This window comes from Myxine glutinosa, unplaced genomic scaffold (genome assembly GCF_964187855.1).
Source record: "Myxine glutinosa unplaced genomic scaffold, kmMyxGlut1.1 SCAFFOLD_1184, whole genome shotgun sequence".
NCBI lineage: Eukaryota > Metazoa > Chordata > Myxini > Myxiniformes > Myxinidae > Myxine > Myxine glutinosa.
The window spans coordinates 17,233-37,906 of NW_027617279.1; the positions used below are offsets into that span (position 1 = coordinate 17,233).

Below are 20,674 nucleotides of genomic sequence, written 5' to 3' on the forward strand. Positions count from 1 at the left end.
GCCCCATTGCTGTATGGCTTGCCCCATTGTGGTATGGCTCTTTGTGTGGGATTTATAATATATTATGGTTTGCTTATAACCGGGTGGGGTTGCATCATTTGACTTGACTGTTCCATTTGCTGGTTCCAGTGAGGGATTAAAACAGCTTTCTGCCGGGGACCCTCTCGGGGTCCGGAGGTCCACCGAGACCAGGGGTAAGGTGGGGGGGGGGGGGGAGGGGGGGGAAATTTTGGTACACCTCCGCCTGTAGGGGGGAAATTTTACCATAGAAGCGCCTCCGCCTGTAGAATTTTTTTATTCATAATTATGACGTCATAGGTCACGTAGTACGGACGCCATCTTGGAAAAATATTACACCTCTATATCTCTGAAACCGCTCCATGGAAAAAATTGAAACATGGCTCATTGTCAAGTACTCCCCTTAGGGAATAAGATATGTTAATGATGATGTCATCGGTGCCTTTGTTATGATGTCATAATTCGACAGGGACAACGCTTAGTCTGATCAGTTTGAAATGTATTGAGCGTGATCTATGCAACAATTATATTAGAGAATCTATCTATAATTCCAGTAATCTCTGTGTGTTTGTTTGTTTGTACGTTTGTACGTTTGTTTGTCTGTGACCGCTGTTTCTCGACAACCACGGGTCCGATATACTTTAAACTTGCCAGGTATATTGCTGGGGACCCGAGGATGTGCCTTTTCAAGGTTTCATATTAATCGGACAATTACTTACCGAGCTATGTCCAAAAAACGATTCAACCAATCAGAGAGCAGCGAGCTATCGCGTGTGCCGAACGTGGCGAACACACTCTGCCTCGGATGGCACATTTGAGAGCGTATTCATTTATTTCCCGTCGGCAAACTATGTTGGCGCTATGTTGGCGTTAAACGATGTTTTAAAACTAATTAAAACCCCGGGGGGATTGTCACTGTACTCGCAAGCCGTTCGCCGTTCGCTTTGGCGTTGCGAATGGACCAAAACATTTCATGCACCAAACCATTTCATGTAAAGCGTTCGCCGTTCGCTTTGGCGTTGCGAATGGACCAAAACATTTCATGGACCAAACCATTTCATGTAAATAGAGGGGGGGATATAATTTTAGATATAGATATAGTACGGGCATGCCCTAGTATCAATTAATGATGTCATTGCTCACGTGGTCTGGCAACCATATTGGATCAAAGAAAAAAAAATGTTCAAAAACAGAAGAGTTGGCTAGCAACAAGTTGACTGCGTGGGGTAAGTATTCTATGAATACAAAACTCAACGAGTTACCCTGCGCTCGTGAAAGCGAAAAGCGGGGTTAAGCATTCGGTGTGCGTACGTGTGCCGTGTGCCATGCATGTCTGCATTTTTTAAATTCATTTTCTCGGCAACCATTGGTCCGATTGACACGAAATTTTCACCATATGAGTGCCTCCTCCTATAGAATATTTTAATGATCACTGTGACGTCATCGGTCACGTGGTACAGGCGCCATTTTGGAAAAGCTTCGCACCTCTATATCCATGAAACCACTACATGGAAAACATTGAAACCCAGCTCATTGTCAACTACTCCCCATGGGGAATAAGATATGTTAATGATGATGTCATCGGTGCGTTCGTTATGACATCATAATTCGACAAATACAACACTTATACATTCGATCATTATTTTAAAAATTTCAGCAACTATTGGTCTGATGGACACGAAATTTTCACCACAGGATCACCTCCTCCTTTAGAATATTTTAATGATAATCATGATGTCATGGGTCATGTGGTACAGGCGCCATCTTGGAAAAACTGAAAAACGTTGCACCTCTATATTTCCAAAACCGCTCGTTGGGAAAAAAATGAAACATGGCTCATTGTAAATAACTCCATATGGGGAATAGGTGTTGTTAACGATGACATCATTAGTGCCATAATTATGATGTCATAATTCAACAGGGACAACGCTTAGTCTGATCAGTTTGAAATGTATTGAGCGTGATCTGTGCAACAATTGTATTAGAGAATATAAATTTATGATGTCATCGCTCACGTGGTCTGTCAGCCATATTGGATCAAAGAAAAAAAAACCTTCAAAAACAAAAGAGTTCACTTACAACAAGTTGACTGCACAGGGTAAGTATTCTATGAATACCATCTGGTTTGTTTCTGTTTGTGTTGTTGTGATTTCTCTTTTTCTTTCTTCCCTTGTTGTAGTTTTCAGATTTCAAGTCTTCTGAGCATGCTCATTTTTCATTTGATTCCTCCTCTCTTTATCTTATTATACATAGAAGAGCCTACCCATCGCTTCGCTGATGGACCAATTAGTCGTCACATCTCTTGCTGCTATAAGGGGGAAGGGAGGAGGGGGGAATGGTGGAAGGAAAGGGGAGGGGAGAGATATACTACATATACATATTTGGGGGGGGGGCTTTGACAGTCCCCTCCATTTTGGGGGGGGGGAGGAAAGGAGGACAAATTTACCTGTGCAAAGAGTGCTTTAACCTCGGCATTGTGCAGGTAAAGAAGGAAATTGTAATACCCTCTGCCAGGCGGCGGTACACATTTACATTGAGAATTTATGGCACCCGACATCCCTGTGTGAGGCCGCGGCTACATAGCCTATGTTACCCCCCCAAAAAAGTTGTATTTGTACCCTAAGTTTGAAGTTTGTAACTTAAAATATGTGGCCGTGCATAAGGAACAAAGGCAGACAGACAGCCACAGAGAGACAATGGTATTTTATATACTGTTGACAGATTCTCTTCGTCAACACAAATCATGAAACAGATACTTACCGAAAATGCTCACTAGGTAGCAGCTCTCCTGCAAATTCTTAGTGAACATTGGGATGATTGGCTGTAAACAAAGAACAAAAGAGAGATGGAAGTTAAGTTAAATAATATAATCATTATGAGTTCCCAGCAGGACAATTGCTGTTCATTCCAAATCTAGAGCATCACATGACCTTCCCCAAAAACATGAAATGAAAGAAGAGTTGTGAAACAGCATATCTGTATGATAAAAGGAGCCGTGTCTGTGTGTTTGTTTGTCGTGCTATAACTTGACTTCAATGAAACCGCAGACGGTGGATTCAGAGAACTCCCAGGAATGTTTGTGACGCAAAAGGCCCCCCTCCCTTCTCTCCCTTCCTCCCTCATCTCTTAATATTCCCGTCAGTGAAGCGACGGGTCGTATTTACTCGTAAGATAGAAAAGGAAGTTCTATTTACTGCCATTTTTTTTAGAATAATACAACATAGGTTTGCAACTTTGTCATTGCTGAATTTGTAGTAACGGGACTTTCAGGGTAGCTTGGTCAGACTGTGAACGTTGCTCGACGTTGCCGATAGGTTGAAACAGCATCACCTGCTTTATTGGAATCATTATTGATCCAACTCGATGTGTTTACACATGTAGACCTGAATATTGTGGAGTAGTTTATCAAATTATTTTATCCTGCCACAGTTTTTTTTAAAGATATGCAGCATGAAACAATAGGTCTTCTGGTGTTTTCATTGAACTGAGAAAGTTTACAACCTTTAAGGGTTTTCCAGAGGAGATCATAGCAGAAAGGAAGAAAAGGATTGTTGTGTCAGGATTATGTAAAATCAGGAGGTCTGATGATTCTCTCTTATAATCTTCCTCTTCAAATGAAAGTCTTTAATATGAAATGAGGAGACTATTAGTCTGGGATCCGAGACCTCAAAATTTGATTTTGAAGTGACACCCCTGCTATAAAATGTTTGACCCCTAGATCATGTCTGTGGGGGTGTTAGCCACCAGAAAAGTGACCTTAGCAAGGTAGTTTGGATTGCGCGAATTCTGTAGGGACATTTTTTTACTTGGGGCGTCAACTGTAAAAAAGCAAGAAATTTAGGGGTAGGGGAAATTCAATTGACCATATATCCCATAATACAGGGGTGAGTGCAACAAATTACCACTCATTCTTTTTGTTATAAAGTTGGCTTTTATATGAAACATGATTCAACGTGATTGGACCATCCATGAGGTCAGCAGAGGTCAAAAGGTCACGGAAAGTGGGTTAAGCTAAAAGTTTAGCTCCTTTAGTAAATAAAATCACATTTTTCCTACTTCAAGCTCAATATAGCCAAACTTTTACACCCAAAATATGTTGTTTGTACCCCTCTGATGTTTTTGGGAAAGAAATGCCCCGACTGAACTTAACTTACTGGCATGTATGTCACTTTAGATTTGCATAACTTTAAAAAATCACCAAAATCGGGCATTCACACTATCTATTTGCACGGTACTCTTCAACATGTTTTAAAACGACAAGTCATACCACATACTGTCTGGAAAAGTGTCATTACCTCTATTTACTCATCATCATCACCGTCATCAGTCAGAAGCCATCCACATTTTTCTCTGTCGCCATTGCAGGCACATGCAATGATGCATGGTACTCCAGCTTTCGCACAAGGGCAATTCCTCAGGCAGTTCGGTTTCTTCTTACATTTGCAGTACTTCAACTTCGCAGCAGAAGGCTTTGATGGCTTGCTCTTCATGACAGGAATTAACCTGTCACCATCCACACTCCTGCCATACTCTTCAGGTGGAAGAAGCACTGGATTGCTGAGTGAAGCTTGCTTGTATAAGCTGATCTGACAAAGGCTCCTGAGAACGTGGAAGTGAAAAGCATCTTCTGTTGGAGGAAGGGAGCGCAGATCTAGTTTGCTAGATGCAAACAAGTGGGCGCGGAGCTTATCCAGGGATGAATACCCTGGCTTGCCGTAGAGATCACAAAAGAAGCTTCGTGCTTCAGTTATCACCTGATCATGTGCAGAAGGTCCGGATTCATGTCGGATGAAATTGGACAACGCTGGCTGTTTGTCAACATGCTGGAGTGCGACTTTCACTGCTCTCTTCTTACCCCGTTTGAAAGGATAGCTCACCGAATCACAACCTGACAGAATGTAGGACATGAGCAGTGTGTCTGTGAGTGCCAATACATCCTTTCCAACTGCTTTGGCCAACTCATTCACCAAGTCATGGATGGGGAGGAACAGATCATCCTTTTCCACCCATAACTCAACAACGTTTGTCAACCGAGGGAAATGATACATTGACAAGACGATGATATCTGTATCTGTAGCCTGAATGACAACTACGCTGTTGTCACAGCTAGCAATGTGAGCAAAGATTCTGGTGTCCGCCTCCTCGTGGTTAGGGCAGTACAGCTCATCAACATTGGTATGTTCCGTCTGCGTCACACGAGTTGCCTGGGCGTTGACCCCAAGGACCAGGCAGAAGCCATCAGGCCAGGATGACTCCTGGGACCAACGTGAAGCACGATACGACAGCAGATTGGTCTTGTTACAAGGGTTTGACAGGAATGTGTTCCAATCAGGGATTTTCATGATGTCCGCTGGAACAAACTCTGGCAAGTTGGTATTTGACTCCCGTCTCTGGCGTTCATCCCCTTTAGACTCTTCAACCCAAAATCATATTGATCGCCCACGAATGATCGCCCACGAAATGCACTTCAGTGCAATGTCTGGGTTTCATGTTCAAGAGTTTGTTCCTGTACCTTTCCTGAAGTTGGTCAAATGTACTCGAACCAAGTGTGTTGAACCGCTGGATGAATGCCATTGCATCGACTACATAAACTGCATCAGATGCAGGAGGCAACTCTTTTAACGGTTCCCATGACTCGGCAACCTCTGCCTGTAGAGTGGATAGATAGTTGGATTTGCAACCTTTGCGCATGGAAAATCCATTCTTCTCTGGCTCAAACAACGGGGGAGGGTACTCAAGCCATTCGTAACTAAATGCCTCAGTCCGTGCCTCATCACTCAGGTCCTGTGCGAAACAAAGTGCCCTTGTCACTGCACTCTCCTCTCTGATGACTTCTTTCACAGTGTCCATCTTTTTCTTACTTTTCTTCAGATGCATGGCAAATGTTTCTATCTTCGGTTGGACAATCTTGTCTGCATTCGTTGTTGTGGCAGCATCCATTGCCTCCAAGCCTAGACGGTTGGCATCTACCAGGGTAGTTGCTGCAAGAATCTGACCTGTGGATATGTTCATTAGTTTATCTGTTGCAAGTGAAGGATCGAATGGGTTTTGCATCTTCTCTTCCACGGTCCGTTTGATCTGCAACACGGCTTCCATGTCGTCTTTCCTCAGCTTCTCGTGGTGGTCAGATTGCGGCGAGGCCATGTGTGCCATCTGTTTTACACTTTCAGAGACAGAGGTCATGAACGGTAGAGCCTTGATGTACTTTTCTCGTGCTGATTCAGACTGTGTTATACCCTTAAGGAGGCTTGTTTTGCCTTCCCTATTGTAGGTCTGTTCAAGGGCAAGGTCTGTCCACACACCATTAAAGTCTCCTGCAGTCTGGTGAACTGTGAATTTGCCAGCTGCAAACTCCTCGTGCACTTCTGGTGCTGTTTCTGGAAGCTTTTGCATCTCACTGAGATCGATCGGAAGGCAGGACATGTACTTACTATGGCCGGAAGCAATGGTATAGGGTAGCATATTCTGTACCTCTTGTAAGTGTTGTTGCCACAGCCCAGCTCTCTCAGCATGGATGTAACGCCTTAGAATAAGCACCATGTCTATGTACATGCTCGAAAGATGGGCTGTCACTCCTAATCCCTTCTCAAAATCTCCCCAGAGTGACTCCAGTGACTAGGCATTTCATGACTTCCTTCATGAGTGCAGCAAATTCGTCCTTCTCTTTCCTGTCAAAGGCATTTCTAAGACTTTCAAGCAGAGATGAAAGCAAAGAAAGTGTCTCCTCAGTCTTCTCGAACAACAGCCATTTCTCAAATGCCTCCGACTTCAGCATGAACAATGCCTCACTCAACCATGAATGATAACGGACCATCTTATAATAATCTTTTCCTGCCATGACTTTATTGGCTGTACCTCGACCACAGATATCACTAGAAACCAGAATGTCCTCTATGCCACTCTCCATTATGAAAAATCCAATAGATCCCAAGAAGTTCTGGGCAATATGGAATCCTCCAAGTCGAACAATAACATCTTTGTACTTTTCCGATTCCTTCCTAAACAACCCCTTTACTATGTCATATATCGCCTGGTCACAAGTCACCACCGTCTTAGCCTGACCCATCTTAAGACTCAAGGAGACAAAGTAGTCCAATGAGGTCTGGACTACATCTGCGTTGGTTGGGTTTTATGGAAGCAATGGTCCATAACCAAACTTTGTTTTCTCTGTATGTATGTTTGTTTGTTATGTAAATAATAATTGACAAGAAGGAAGCTTGCTCCAGCTAGGGAGGCTGAAGATCGATGGTAATCATAAAGATCAGCAAGAGTGAAGCAAGTTGCTGAAACAAATGTAGCATAATAATCACTAGCACCACTCAAAAGATGAAAAGCATCAACCACCACAGTAAACCATCACTATTACGATCAATATAGGCCAGAAACAGTAGAGGGATGCAAAGAACATATTGTGACATATACATATGTGAATTATTTGATAAAGGAGCTAAATTTTCAGCTTAACCCACTTTCCGTGACCTTTTGACCTCTGCTGACCTCATGGATGGTCCAATCACGTTGAATCATGTTTCATATAAAAGCCAACTTTATAACAAAAAGAATGAGTGGTAATTTGTTGCACTCACTCACCCCTGTATTATGGGATATATGGTCAATTGAATTTCCCCTACCCCTAAATTTCTTGCTTTTTTACAGTTGACGCCCCAAGTTAAAAAACGTCCTTACAGAATTCGCGCAATCCAAACTACCTTGCTAAAGTCACTTTTCCGGTGGCTAACACCCCCACAGACATGATCTAGGGGTCAAACATTTTATAGCAGGGGTGTCACTTCAAAATCACTTTTTTACACATTTCCAGGCCTCGGATCCCAGACTATATCCAGGAACGGATCTGAGATGACTTTAAGACTTACTCTTGCAGAGAATGTTGTAGCTGATCTAGATTAACCAAAGGGGTGAATGTGATCATTCTGCAACTGGACCGGATGTCATTAGCTCATGTGTCCGAAAGAAAACCAGCTCTGCTGCTCTTGCACTTCTTCTCTCTGCCATTTTGACTCTGTCACTTACACTAGGTCATCTTCCATCTGCTTAGAAACCAGCCAACATCACAGCATTACATAACTAGAACACTCTTCGACGTCACGACATCATGACAAATCCAAGCCGAACTCCACACATGGATTACTGACTTCCTCTACTCTCGTAGCCAACGTGTGGCTCTCAATGGAATCCTTTAATCTCCTCTCCCTGTCAAGGCTGGAGTGCCCCAAGTCACGTCACGACATCAACCTATATGCCTCCGCCCACATTATTACATCATTATACATACTTGTACCAAGTTTGATTTAAATCCATTCAGCTGTTGTCAAGTTATCACATTTTTACCTAACATGACCTCTGACCTTTGACCTCTTGATGGCATAATCCAATCAGTCCATTTTTGCATCATATATACTTATACCAAATTTGTTCAAAATCCCATTCACTTGTTCACAAGTTAGCATGGCAACATAAATTTTACTCAACATCACCTCTGACCTTTGACCTCTTCACTCCAAAATCTAATCAGTTCATCTTTGCCTAATATATACTTATACCAAGTTTGCTCAAAATCCCATCAATGGTTCATGAGTTAGCACAGGAACATAATTTTTTACTTAACATGACTTCTGACATTTGACCTTGGACCTCATGACCCCAAAATAGAATCAGTTCATCTTTACCTCATTATACATACCTGCACCAAGTTTGACTAAGATCCCATCAGCCATTCTCAAGTTATCAAGGTAATGAAAACCTTTCATGGTCAGACAAACGGACGGATGGACAGCCGGACGGAAAACCCAAAAACATAATTCCTCTCGTGACTTCGTCAACGGAGGCTTAAAAAGCTGCAAAAACTGATCCCCTTAATTACAGACTAATTAGCTTACTTCCAATCACCAGCAAGGTCATGGAATTCATCATAGCAGTTAGTATGAAATCCTTCCTTTTCTCCAACGGCCTCATCTCAAATCATCAATGAGACCTGGTCACTCTACCTTGGACATGCTGCTTCTACTCTCCCAACAATGGATGGAGGCCCTCAATGTCAGACATTGGCTCAGGGCCGTCGTTCTAGACAAAGCTCAAGCTTTCCATACAGTATGACATCCTGCCTTTCTCTCCAAACTTTCCCTATGTAATCCAAGGCTAACTCCACACATGGCTTACTCACTTCCTCTACTCTCCTAGCCAATGTGTGGCTCTCAATGGAATCCTTTCATCTCCTCTCCCTGTCAAGGCTGGAGTGCCCCAAGGCAAGTGTTCTGGACCAAGTCTTATTCCTGATCTGCATCAACAATCTCCCCGACTCTGAAAAATCCCATTTATCTAGTTGCTGATGCCTCCACCCTCTGCCGTGACATCCCTCATAGGCAGGCAGCAGCCTCTCCCCTCTCTTCAAACATTGACAAAAATCACAAGCTGGTCAAACACTTGAATGGTTTTCAACCCCATGTGTCCTCTCCTGCCCCCGTTCTTCCGCACACCCATTGTTTGTCCACCTCCTTTTTATTAGCCCATCCCCCACACAGCAGGAGACAGAGTTTTGCTGTGTATGGGTCTGTGTGTCTGTTCGGGCCATGGCGTTTCAACAAAGCTTTATTATGAGAATATGGAGAAGTCAAATTAATAATTTGGTCAAAATGTCAAAGGTCAGCATCACATAAAATTGTCAATTTCCATCCGAATGACCTGGCATTTTAAGAATTTGCATATTGGGCCACTGAATTAGTTCACCAATCACAGGCTAGAAGCTGATTTTTTTTAAAGAGAAAAAGGTCAAAGGTCAAGGTTGTATAAAATTGTCAGTTTACATCCAATCGACTTTAAATTTGATCAGGGTTTGCATATTGGGTCACCAAAGCATATCGCTTTTGAGGTCAAAAGGTCAAGGTCGCCTAAAGTCGTCAACTTTTTTGTATTTTTTTTTTCTAGCTGTTTTCGTCACGTTTAGCATATGGAAGATGTCTGAATACAAAGCAGAAGCAGCCAGGCTTTACATTTTCAGATGTTTTTTTTTGTACCCATGACCTGACCCTGGGTACTTCCAACACGTCTGCAAAATTTGGTAGAGATCAGCCCAGCACGGTTTTTTTCAATGATTTTTAGATGAACACACACACATAGGCCCACATACACACCACACACATACAGAGAATTGCCTTTTTTAAAATACGGTAATAGGATGACTGTAGATATAAACACTGATATTTTGCCATGGTTCGACTTTCCTTCCCTTTTTGAGCAATTTATTGTAAATAGCTGTCTTTGTCTTTGGCCTGTGTGTACTGCATGTAGTATCTGTATAAGGGATTGTTGCATTATCGAGAGATTGGAGCAAGGGTGGTGGATAAGTGGTAAAACTCTGGGGGGGGGGGGGGGGGTGGAGGGGTGGGAGGTGGGGTGTGGGGGTAGGAGCAGTGGGAGAGAGAGAGAGGAAGAGGAGGAAGATGAGGATGAGGAACTACATCTGCTCCTCAAGTAATAATGATCGTAAAATTAGTATGCGAGAGGACTTGGAGCATACCACGCCCGCTGTGAGGGCAACTTGTGCAAACCCTGTGCGTGTGCACCAGACCAAGGTGTAGTTTGAGTCACTGAGGACGGCCTCTCGTACACCTCCTGGGGAAATGCCAAGGAGGTGGCCTGATTCCAAGATCTGCACACAGGTGGACTGTGGACCTGGAATCGCGCCAAAGGCCGACAGAAGTGGTCCCAAACCTGGCACAATTTTGAAGAATATGTGGGGTTAAGGACAAAGAAAGGAAGAGAACAGAGAATGTTTGAAGGAACAAGAGAAGAGACAGATGCATGTGTGTGTGTGTGTGTGTATATATATATATATGTACTTACTTTTTCCACATGCAAAATTTGCATTTGTATTTATTTAAATTATGCAATGGACTACAAAATGTAAATGTTTCATGATATTTGTTATATTATATCACCTTTATCTGTCAATATTGTTGAAATGAAGATCAAATAGCTGTATGTTGAAATTTGTTGAAATATGTTGAAAAAGTCAAAACTTTACATGGGGTGTACTTACTTTTTCACGTGACTGTACAATAACACTTAACACTTTTGCCCCCCCCCCCCCAACCCCCCATTGCTACATGCAGAAATTTGGTTTATGCCTACTCATGGCAACATGAAGAAAAGAGAACTGTCTGTCGAGGAAAGAAAAACAAGCAAATTGGAAGCTGAAAGAACAGAATAATTAAATTAGAACCACAACACAAAAATTGGGCAGAGCAAATACAACCATTTAGAATATCTTGAAAAATAAAGACTTTGCAATACTTTGCAATAGACTTTGCAATAGACAACGTCCAGGTCCCCCAAGGAAATCAACTGTAGTTGATGACAGAAAATCATCAGAGCCATGAAGAAAACCCTAAAACAACTGTCAGTGGCATCACCAAAAACCTCCAGAGTTCACGGGTAGTCCAGTAGGAAGAGGGGGGTATCATGCACCCCCCGGAAATATACTTCTAATCAGTATTTCTAGATTGGAAAAATTGTGTAGAAAATGATGAGCGATGTTAAAAAGTTGTCAAAATGTCCCACGTATCATTTTTATGCAAATTAGTGCCGCCATTATCGAAAAATCTAGTTTCACTATATCTCAGGCAATATTGCAGATAACTGGACAAATAAGGTGTCTAGACCCATGTTTTGAGTGTCAAAGATCATAATAAAACTATTCTTAAAGTGATCACATGTGTCTGTGTCATGCTAGTATGCAAATTAGTGCCACCATTACAAAATAATCACATTTTTACCAATTAAGAGACTCCAATATTGCAGATAACTAAACAAATAAGGTGTCTAGACAGATGTTGTTGTGTTTTTAACCAATGTTTATTTATTTTGTAGTACAAGGGTCAAACATCATAATAGAACTCTTCTCTTTCCCATGCCAGATAAACAGTCAGGTAAATGCTACTCCACTATGAATCACTCATCATCGTTTTCAAGGAAATCGTCAGAGTCCAACTCGTCCTCTCCTTCCTCGTCCTCCTCCTCTTCCTGTTCATGCTCTCCAGTGTCCAGGAGATCAACTAGCGAGGTTGGTAGGACAGGACCGCAGGACCATACTGGTTTCAACACTCCTTCATCAGTCCTCATCCATCCTTGCCCCTCATCATAGGGTTTTGGCTTTTCCAGAATAGCTTCATCAGCTCCCTTGTACAAGGCGACACGGTGGTTCACACGTTGGACGTGCGGCTTCAGAGCAGAGTGTCATGGAGGAAGTCGAGCCAGGTCGACCTTAGACTTGGAAGTGAGTTTCTTGTCTTCCCCAACCATGTTGCGTAGCAACTTGGCACGGACGACGTCCACTGAAGACTCACGACTCTGTCCATACATCAGACAGGTGAATTGCTCCAACTGCCTCAGCACCTCAGGCTTGAGAGTCCAGTAGTCACCGAGTTGACTAAACGCCTTGTGAAACCTGGGGTTCTTCTCCAGCTTTTTCAAGGGCCCCACCTTCCCCTTCCCTTTGAAGGCACTGGTACAGTCTTCTCCACTGAACACATAGAACCCAAGAAGTTGTCGATGTTTCCCTGACCCCGTATCCAGGTATACAGTCAGCTTGATGGCATGAGCATGGTAAGGAAGAATCATGAAGATATCTGTGTCAGGTGTTCTGACCACAGCATTCTTGTATCCGAGGGCAGCAGCATGATGGAGGTACAGTTTCTCGGAGCGATAATTTGAGTTTTCGTACCCATTCGATTTAAGTTCTTCGATATAGAGCAAGCGCAAGGAAGATAGCTGTAGGACCTCATTTTGTTGGACGGCCTGAGTTTGAATGTTTCAGTACCGAGACGAATGCATTTTCATGGGCGGCTGACATGCAAGCCTGCTCGGTATATTTTGCTCCTTCGGCTCTGCAAGTCCCGCGCTCGTAGTTACTGAATGCTGTGCGGAAAGATTTAAAGCATGACGGATGGTGTTTGGCCTCACAAGCAAAGAGGTCTTTGCTTTTCACCTGTCTATAAAGTCGAACTAGACCCATTTTCTCAGCCCGTGATTCAATTTGCTCCCATGCATTTTCTTTATTCTTACAAGATGTGAAGTCAGGAGTGAAGTGAAGTGAAGTGAAGTCAGGCGTCAGGAGTGTGTGTCAGGAGTGAACCCTGGTGTTGGGCTAGCGGCTAGGGTGCCGGCTTAGGATCCTAGGATCCTGGGTTCGAATCCCGGTCAATCGCTGAATTAACGCCAGGGGGGTTGACTCAGCCTGTCATCCTTCCGAGGTCGGCTAATTGAGTACCAGTTCACTGGTAATTCCCTGCTTGTCGTTAAAGGCGGCAAAAAGGGTTGGCGTCAGGAAGGGCATCCGGCCGTAAAACATTGCTTCAAAAAGGGGACCGAAAAACAACAACAACCACAGTTCCCGAAAAAGGCCAACCCCCGCTTGCGGGGAAAAACGGCCTCTAAAGGTGGTTTTTTACAAGATGTGAAGTATACAGGTCTCTCAGTTTTGCGATAACCATCTTTGATCTCTACTTTGTCACAGAAAATGCACTCTGGCGGGAAGATGGGTCCAGCAGAACCCCCTGATTTACGAGGGGAGTGATGCCGCTGTGAGGTTGATGGTTCTGGTTCTGTACCATCTCCCAGAAGCTGAAGGTTGCCAGTAAAGCGCTGATAACAGTTGCGGTGATACCCAACACTTTCCAGGTCATAGGGGAGAGTTGTAGGGATCTGGTCACACACTGATTGCATACGATATGGGGACTCATGTGATTGGTGGAGACATCGATTCCGGATCTTCTGAAGCTGTTGTAGTTTTTCTGTAGCAGTTCCTTTGATTTTAGTGAGGGGTGTAAAATGACCATGATCAGACATGGATGGCACATGAAGGATGCATGCAGGTGGAGAGCATTTGTGGGCTGCAGGATCTACACTCCGTTTTATTTTGGGCATGCCGACTTAATGTCTACTTCTACCACCACTGTTAGAGAAATGAATGAGAAATCACCATTAATGTTAAAGGCGCCCTGTTATGAAATCTGGACTTCTCAATCTGATAACAGATGTTCTGAATGCAACCATCATGTTCTACAGTAGCCTAATGTTTGATGCTAACAAATGTTTTTGGGATACAAGCAATGATAACAACAATTAAGCTGGAACCCTACGTAGATTTTAAGAGGCTAGCTATAGCTAACATGGTGCTAGCTAGCTCAGCTCTGATGCTGCCTGTTTCTGGTTCCATGCAGAAACTGACGTCCACATGTGTGTGTAGCTAATGTTTGGCACTAACAAATGTTTTAGTGATACCAGCAATGATAACAACAATTAAGCAAGAAACCTACGTAGATTTTAAGAGGCTAGCTATATCTAACATGGTGCTAGCTAGCTCAGCTGTGATGCTGCTCGTTTCTGATTCCATGCAGATTCCATTAAGCAATGTTTGGCACTAACAAATGTTTTAGTGATACCAGCAATGATAACAACAATTAAGCAAGAAACCTACGTAGATTTAAAGAGGCTAGCTATATCTAACATGGTGCTAGAGCTCAGCTGTGATGCTGCTTGTTTCTGATTCCATGCAGAAACTGACATCCACATGTGTGTGTGTGTGTAGCTGAGTTCACTTCTTACCTTGTTGGTTTGGAGGTTGAATATCCAGCAACATCAGTTGGCATCGACGAAGATGCAGAACTATTAACGGAGGTATTGAATACATTTACGAAAATAGGAAATGGCAGTAACGGCAGGACTAATTTGCATAATAGCATGCCAGAGATACATGTGGCCACTTCAGGAATAGTTTTATTATGATCTTTGACCCTCAAAGCATGGGTCTAGACACCTTATTTATTCAGTTATCTGCAATACTGGAGTCTCTTAATTGGTAAAAATGTGATTATTTTGTAATGGCGGCACTAATTTGCATACTAGCATGACACAGACACATGTGATCACTTTAAGAATAGTTTTATTATGATCTTTGACCCTCAAAACATGGGTCTAGACACCTTATTTGTTCAGTTATCTGCAATATTGGCTGAGATATAGTAAAACTAGATTTTTCGATAATGGCGGCACTAATTTGCATAAAAATAATACGTGGGACATTTTGACAACTTTTTAACGTAGCTCATCATTTTCTACATAATTTTTCCAATCTAGTAACACTGATTAGAAGTATATTTCTGGGGGGTGCATGATACCCCCCTCTTCCTACTAGACTACAATCTAAAGTTGACAGAAGGCTTTGACAGCAGAATTACAAAGGCTACACCGCAAGATGCAAACCTCTCATCAGAGCCAAAAATAGAAACGCCAGATTAGAATTTGGCAATAAGTACAGAGGTGAGTTCTGGGGCAAAGTTTTATGCACAGATGAGACCAAGATAAACCTTTACCAAAGCGATTGAAATGCGAAAGTGTGGAGAAAGGAAGTAACTGTATATGATCCAAAGCATATTATGTCATCTGTGAAGCATAGTGGAGGTAGTGTCATGGCTTGGGCTTGCATGGCTGCCTCTACCTGGCTCCCTGGCTGGAATGGCTGCCTCTGGAATCCCTTATCTTTATTACCTCCACCACCAAAGGTGGATGGAGGTTATGTTTTCACCCCTGTTTCTTTGTTTGTTTGTCTATCTGTCTGTGAACAAGATATCTCAAAAAGGTGTGGACGGATTCAAATGAAATTTGGCAGAGAGGTGGTGGATGTGACAAGGACGAAAGGTTTAGATTTTGGTGAAGATCTGGATTCGGATCCGGCTAGTATAATTTTTTATGTGATTCTTCACCATATTGGCAACCTTACACTTTTTTCAAAAACTCACAATTTTCTCAAAAAATAAGTTGAAATTGACAAAAGTATTTGGTCTCCACAATTCTTTATTTCACTGTTAATATTACAGAACCTTTGTTTTTGATTCAGAACTTAATATATCCTTTTAAATCAGAAAATAAAAAGAAATGGCATTGACAAAATTATTGACACCCGAGACTTAATATTTGGTAGCACAGCTTTTGGACAAAATAACTGCAGTCAAGCGCTTCCTATAGCCATGAATGAGCTTCCTGCACCTCTCTTCTGGCAGTTTGGCCCACTCTTCTTGGGCAAACTGCTCCAGTTCTCCCAGATTTGAAGGGTGCCTTCTCCCAACTGCTGTTTTCAGATCTCCCCACAGGTGTTCAATGGGATTTAGATCTGGAATCATTGCTGACCACTTCAGAACAGTCCAGCATTTTGTCTTGAACCATTCCTGGGTGTTTTTTGAAGTGTGTTTGGGGTCATTGTCCTGCTGCAAGACCCATGACCTTCGACGAAGACCCAGATTTCTGACACTGGGTTGAACATTGCGCTCCAAAATGCCTTGGTAATCTCCTGATTTCATGATGCCATACACACATTTAAGGAACCCAGTGCCAGAGGCAGCACAGCAACCCCAAAACATCACTGAATCTCCTCCATGTTTGACTGTAGGGAAGGTGTTCTTTTCATTGAAGGCTTCATTTTGTTTTCTGTAAACATAGAGATGATGTGCTTTACCAAAAAGATCTAATTTGGTCTCATCTGTCCACAGGACATTCTCCCAGAAGGATTTTGGCTTGTTCAGGTGTGCTTTGGATAATCCAGTCAGGCTTTCTTCTGTCTCTCTCTCATCAGTGGGGTCCTCCTGAGTCTCCTACCATAGAACCTTCTTTCCTCGAGTTGGCGACGGATGGTGCGAGTTGAAACTGTCGTACCTTGTGTCTGAAGGTCAGCTTGAATCTATTTGGCCGTTGATCGAGATGCTTTCTCCACCATTCGAACAATCCTTCACTGCAATCTTCGATCAAGTTTTCTCATGTGGCCACATCCAGAGAGGTTGGCTACAGTGCCATGGGCCTTAAACATCCTGATAACATTGCGTATGGTGGACACAGGAACATCAAGATCTCTGGAGATGGACTTGTAACCTTGAGATTGTCCATGCTTGGCTACAATCTTGTGTCTGACCTCCTCAGTCAATTCTTTGGTTTCTTTCTTTTCTCCATGCTCATTGCGGTACATACAGTGACACAAACCAGCAGAATGACTCCTTTTCTCTATTCAAACTGGTTGAATGAGTGATTTTTATATTGCAGGCACCTGTAACTCACCACAGGTGAGTTCAATTCCAAAGTAAAGACGAATAACCTGCTTGAAATCTAATTATTTCTAACAACTTCTAAAAGGTGCCAATAATATTGCCTGGGCCATTTTAGGTATTCTGTGTGGAATAAGCTAAGATTTAGTCAATTTTGTCACCTTTTTTCATTTTGTTCCACTGCAAACCAAAGACATACATATGTGGATACCAAGAGGTCTTTTCATTTCAACAATTTTTTGGAAGAAATGGTGCATTATTTGAAAAAAGTGGAAGGGTGCCAATATTTTTAGCCACATCTGCAGCAGGATATCTCACAAAGTTATGGACGGATTTGACGAAACCTGATGGACAGCTTGGGTGTGTGACAAGGACTAATCGATTTGATATTGGTGATGATCTGAATATGGATTCGGACACGAGAATGATATAATATTTAAGTGATTCTTCACCATTCAGAGATTGGGCGAAAAGCGATATATAACATCATGTTTTTTTAAAAAAGGTTATGAACGAGTTATGACTGAACTTGGTGGATGAGTTGGTTGTTATCCTAACCGAGTTGTTATCCTGCTCACAGACACACAGCCACACAAACAGACAGACAAACAGACAGACAAACAGACAGAGGTGAAAACACAACCTCTGTCCACCTTAGGTGGTGGAGGTAATAAATAAAAATCTTCTTCAGCAACTATGGTGCAAGGTGCAAGGGGGTTAACAAGGAGAGATGCAGAAAATAGGGCAAAATGGAGAAGATTGTCATGGGGACCGCAAGGCTAACCCCCGCTCTAGCAGGGAAAATGGCCTTAAAATGCATGTTGTTGTTGTTGTTCAGCAACTAAACCAAATCAGGTAAATATAAATCAGCAAAGCCAACAACACACACCCCATCAGCACAACACTGCTCGATCAGTTTTTGGTTTTTTAAAGTCGGAAATCACATTTTCCTCCAATCTTACCAGGAATCTTGAAGACTGCAAAATCAGCAACCGTATGGCAACGACGTTCCTTCTGCAACGTCAAGTGTGCAAGGAAGTATAAATAATCTACGGAGGAAGTAAGGGAGCAGTGAAGGTATAAGCCAAGAAAACGAGTTTTACTACCTGTGATCATATAATTTAAAATCCACACCTCCAATAAGTTAAAAAAAAAAAAAAAATTTCATCGCTCGATAGTGCCTAAGCCTATGTAGCGATGTGAAAGGTAAAATTAAATAATCCCTGACTCCAGTGGGTGTTGGGAGGTGTTTAGGCCTCCATAAAAATGGGGAAAAAACAAAATTAGATTTCTTCAAAATGTCAACAGGATTAGAACAGCACCGGGCAACTCCGGGTACCCCTGCTAGTTATTCATAACTGAACGAGAGCATTGCCAGTTATAACTGTCAGGCGTGTGGTGTGAGTACTATTTCAGTTACCTCCTTCTGGGTTTTGTGTGGGATTATTATGTGATGGCTACTCATGATCAAAAACTTCATGAAACCTTCTCAAAGTGATGATGGTGCTTGGCCAAGTCCCTCCATCACCTCAAATGACATCTGTAGACTTTGCCCGAGATAAGGAGGCATTTCCTCATAGGCGGCAATTTAAATTGTCGCCATGCCAATTGGCTAGGAGTTGGCATCTCTTCATTCAGCAATAGCACTGCAGCAACAGACTTCCATAACTCCATGAGATTGACTCAATCTATGAACATTTTGACCCAGATTTCTCCCAATGGCAAATCGTCCCTTCTGGACTTGGTGATGACAAACTTCCCCACCAATGTATCTTGCTCTTCCTCTGCCCCAATTGGTTAATCTGATCATGTGCTTGTGAGAGTCAACATCACTCAGCTATTTTCAAACGCAGTTCAAACGACTCTGGCAGTTCACTCAGGCAGACTGGCAGGGACTGCAAGCTGCCATCTCACTTCAGGCTTGGTCTCCTATATCTGCCACCCCTGATATTAACCTGCCTTAGGAATTCTTCCACTGAAACCTGCTCTCTCATATGCACAGATCCTTCCTATCTAGTCTTCAGTTATCATATCTTTCCTCCTGCCCATAGCACACTGAATCCCGTGGTGAGGCAGTTGCCTTGAGACAACTTGCTTTCTCTTCCTGGAAGGCAAATCTGGCAGAAGGCAACTTCCTATCATTCCACTAAGCCCACAACAAGTGTGTCTACTCTCAGGAGAGCCAGAAAACAACATCTGGCCAAACTCAAGATGGAACTTTCAAACTTGTTTCCCTTCTCTAAAATCTGGTGGTACCTTGTTAAGTCTGTCTCTGGAGTATGCTCTCCCTTCATCCATTCCTTCACTTCAAATGGCATCACAGCCTGTTTGTGAGAAAGCCGAATGTCTCAATTTTGTGATTGCTGCTTACTCGTCTCCAACCTCTCGCTGCCGTACTCACTCACACCCTACTGCTCCTCGACTCTATGTGAAGAGGTTTATGGCAACCCTCAACTCATATTCTGTGACGGGTCTGGACGACAGCAGTGCACGTTTCCTAAAAGCCTGCACTGCTGCTTTAGCGCATCCTCATTTTGCTCTGTTCACCCAATCATTTGCCTTACGTCATCTTCCATCTGCTTGAAAGTCAGGCAACATCACTACATGAGATAAACATGGGGCAAAAACTGAACCCCTTAACCACACAGATCTATCAGCTTACTTCCAAATATAAGGAAAGTCATGGAAACATCGCAGTTGACATCAAATCCTTTGTTTTTTCCAAATTTGTTTCTTTGTTCATTTTCCAACACAATCACTCCACACTTCACATGCTGCTTCTGCTTCTCCAACAAAGGATTGAGGCCCAGAATCTCACAAGAGATCAGGCCCAACTCTCTGGGCATATTTCGAGCATTTGACAAAGCATAGCATCCCGCAAGTGTGGAGGAGCTTAACATGACCTACTCATACACACCAATGTCTCTGCTGGAATGTTCTGCATTTAGAAAAAGTCAAATCCTACATGGAGGACTGCGATACACATTTTTTGAGATGAATTACCACCTGCAATTCAGTTGGGAGAAGCACTTGGGTCTTTTGCAGATGCTTTGTGCTGCCCGTATTAGCTATCTGCTCAAACTTATGAACACGACTAATGAAGAACATTCAACTTAAACTATCGCAGATACAACTATCCTTAAAAACTTACAGTTTATGTCTACACTCTTCTGCATGCATCTATGTATGACACACTCAATCTGGATGAGCTTTAAGGCCTGGACACTTAACACACACACACACACACACACTTTTCAGTGAAATTTTCACAATCTTTAAATTGAGGACATAATCATTCCATTGAGCAGCCATGTTACTGATGTTTCAGTTTCAGCAGGAAAAATGAGATAAATGTTTAATAATAAATAACCACTGAACAATTTTGAGGCAAAATAAGGAGAAATTTGCGAGTTGTGGTAATTCCAGAACATCTGCAAATACAATGCCCAATAATCACTTTAACTTCTAAAAACTGCTTCCTTGTTGCACTACCGATACCTGTCCAAATCATTGTTCTCTTATAATGAACATGTTTATATTCACATTTT

At 42.6% G+C, this 20,674-nt stretch overlaps 1 protein-coding gene across 1 annotated transcript in view; it reads right to left on the reverse strand.

Annotated features, from left to right (window-relative positions):
- Positions 1 to 1,722: 1,722 nt before the first annotated feature.
- LOC144889154 (DGAT1/2-independent enzyme synthesizing storage lipids-like) overlaps positions 1,723 to 20,674 on the reverse strand; it is a 47,410-nt gene continuing 28,458 nt past the window's right edge. The window contains exons 4-7 of the mRNA XM_078769105.1: positions 18,089 to 18,175; positions 10,553 to 10,746; positions 2,779 to 2,839; positions 1,723 to 2,326 (exon numbers count right to left, since the gene is read on the reverse strand). Of these exons, the coding sequence (XP_078625231.1) occupies positions 2,262 to 2,326; positions 2,779 to 2,839; positions 10,553 to 10,746; positions 18,089 to 18,175 (407 nt within the window). The 3' untranslated portion in view covers positions 1,723 to 2,261. The remainder of the gene's footprint in view (positions 2,327 to 2,778; positions 2,840 to 10,552; positions 10,747 to 18,088; positions 18,176 to 20,674) is intronic.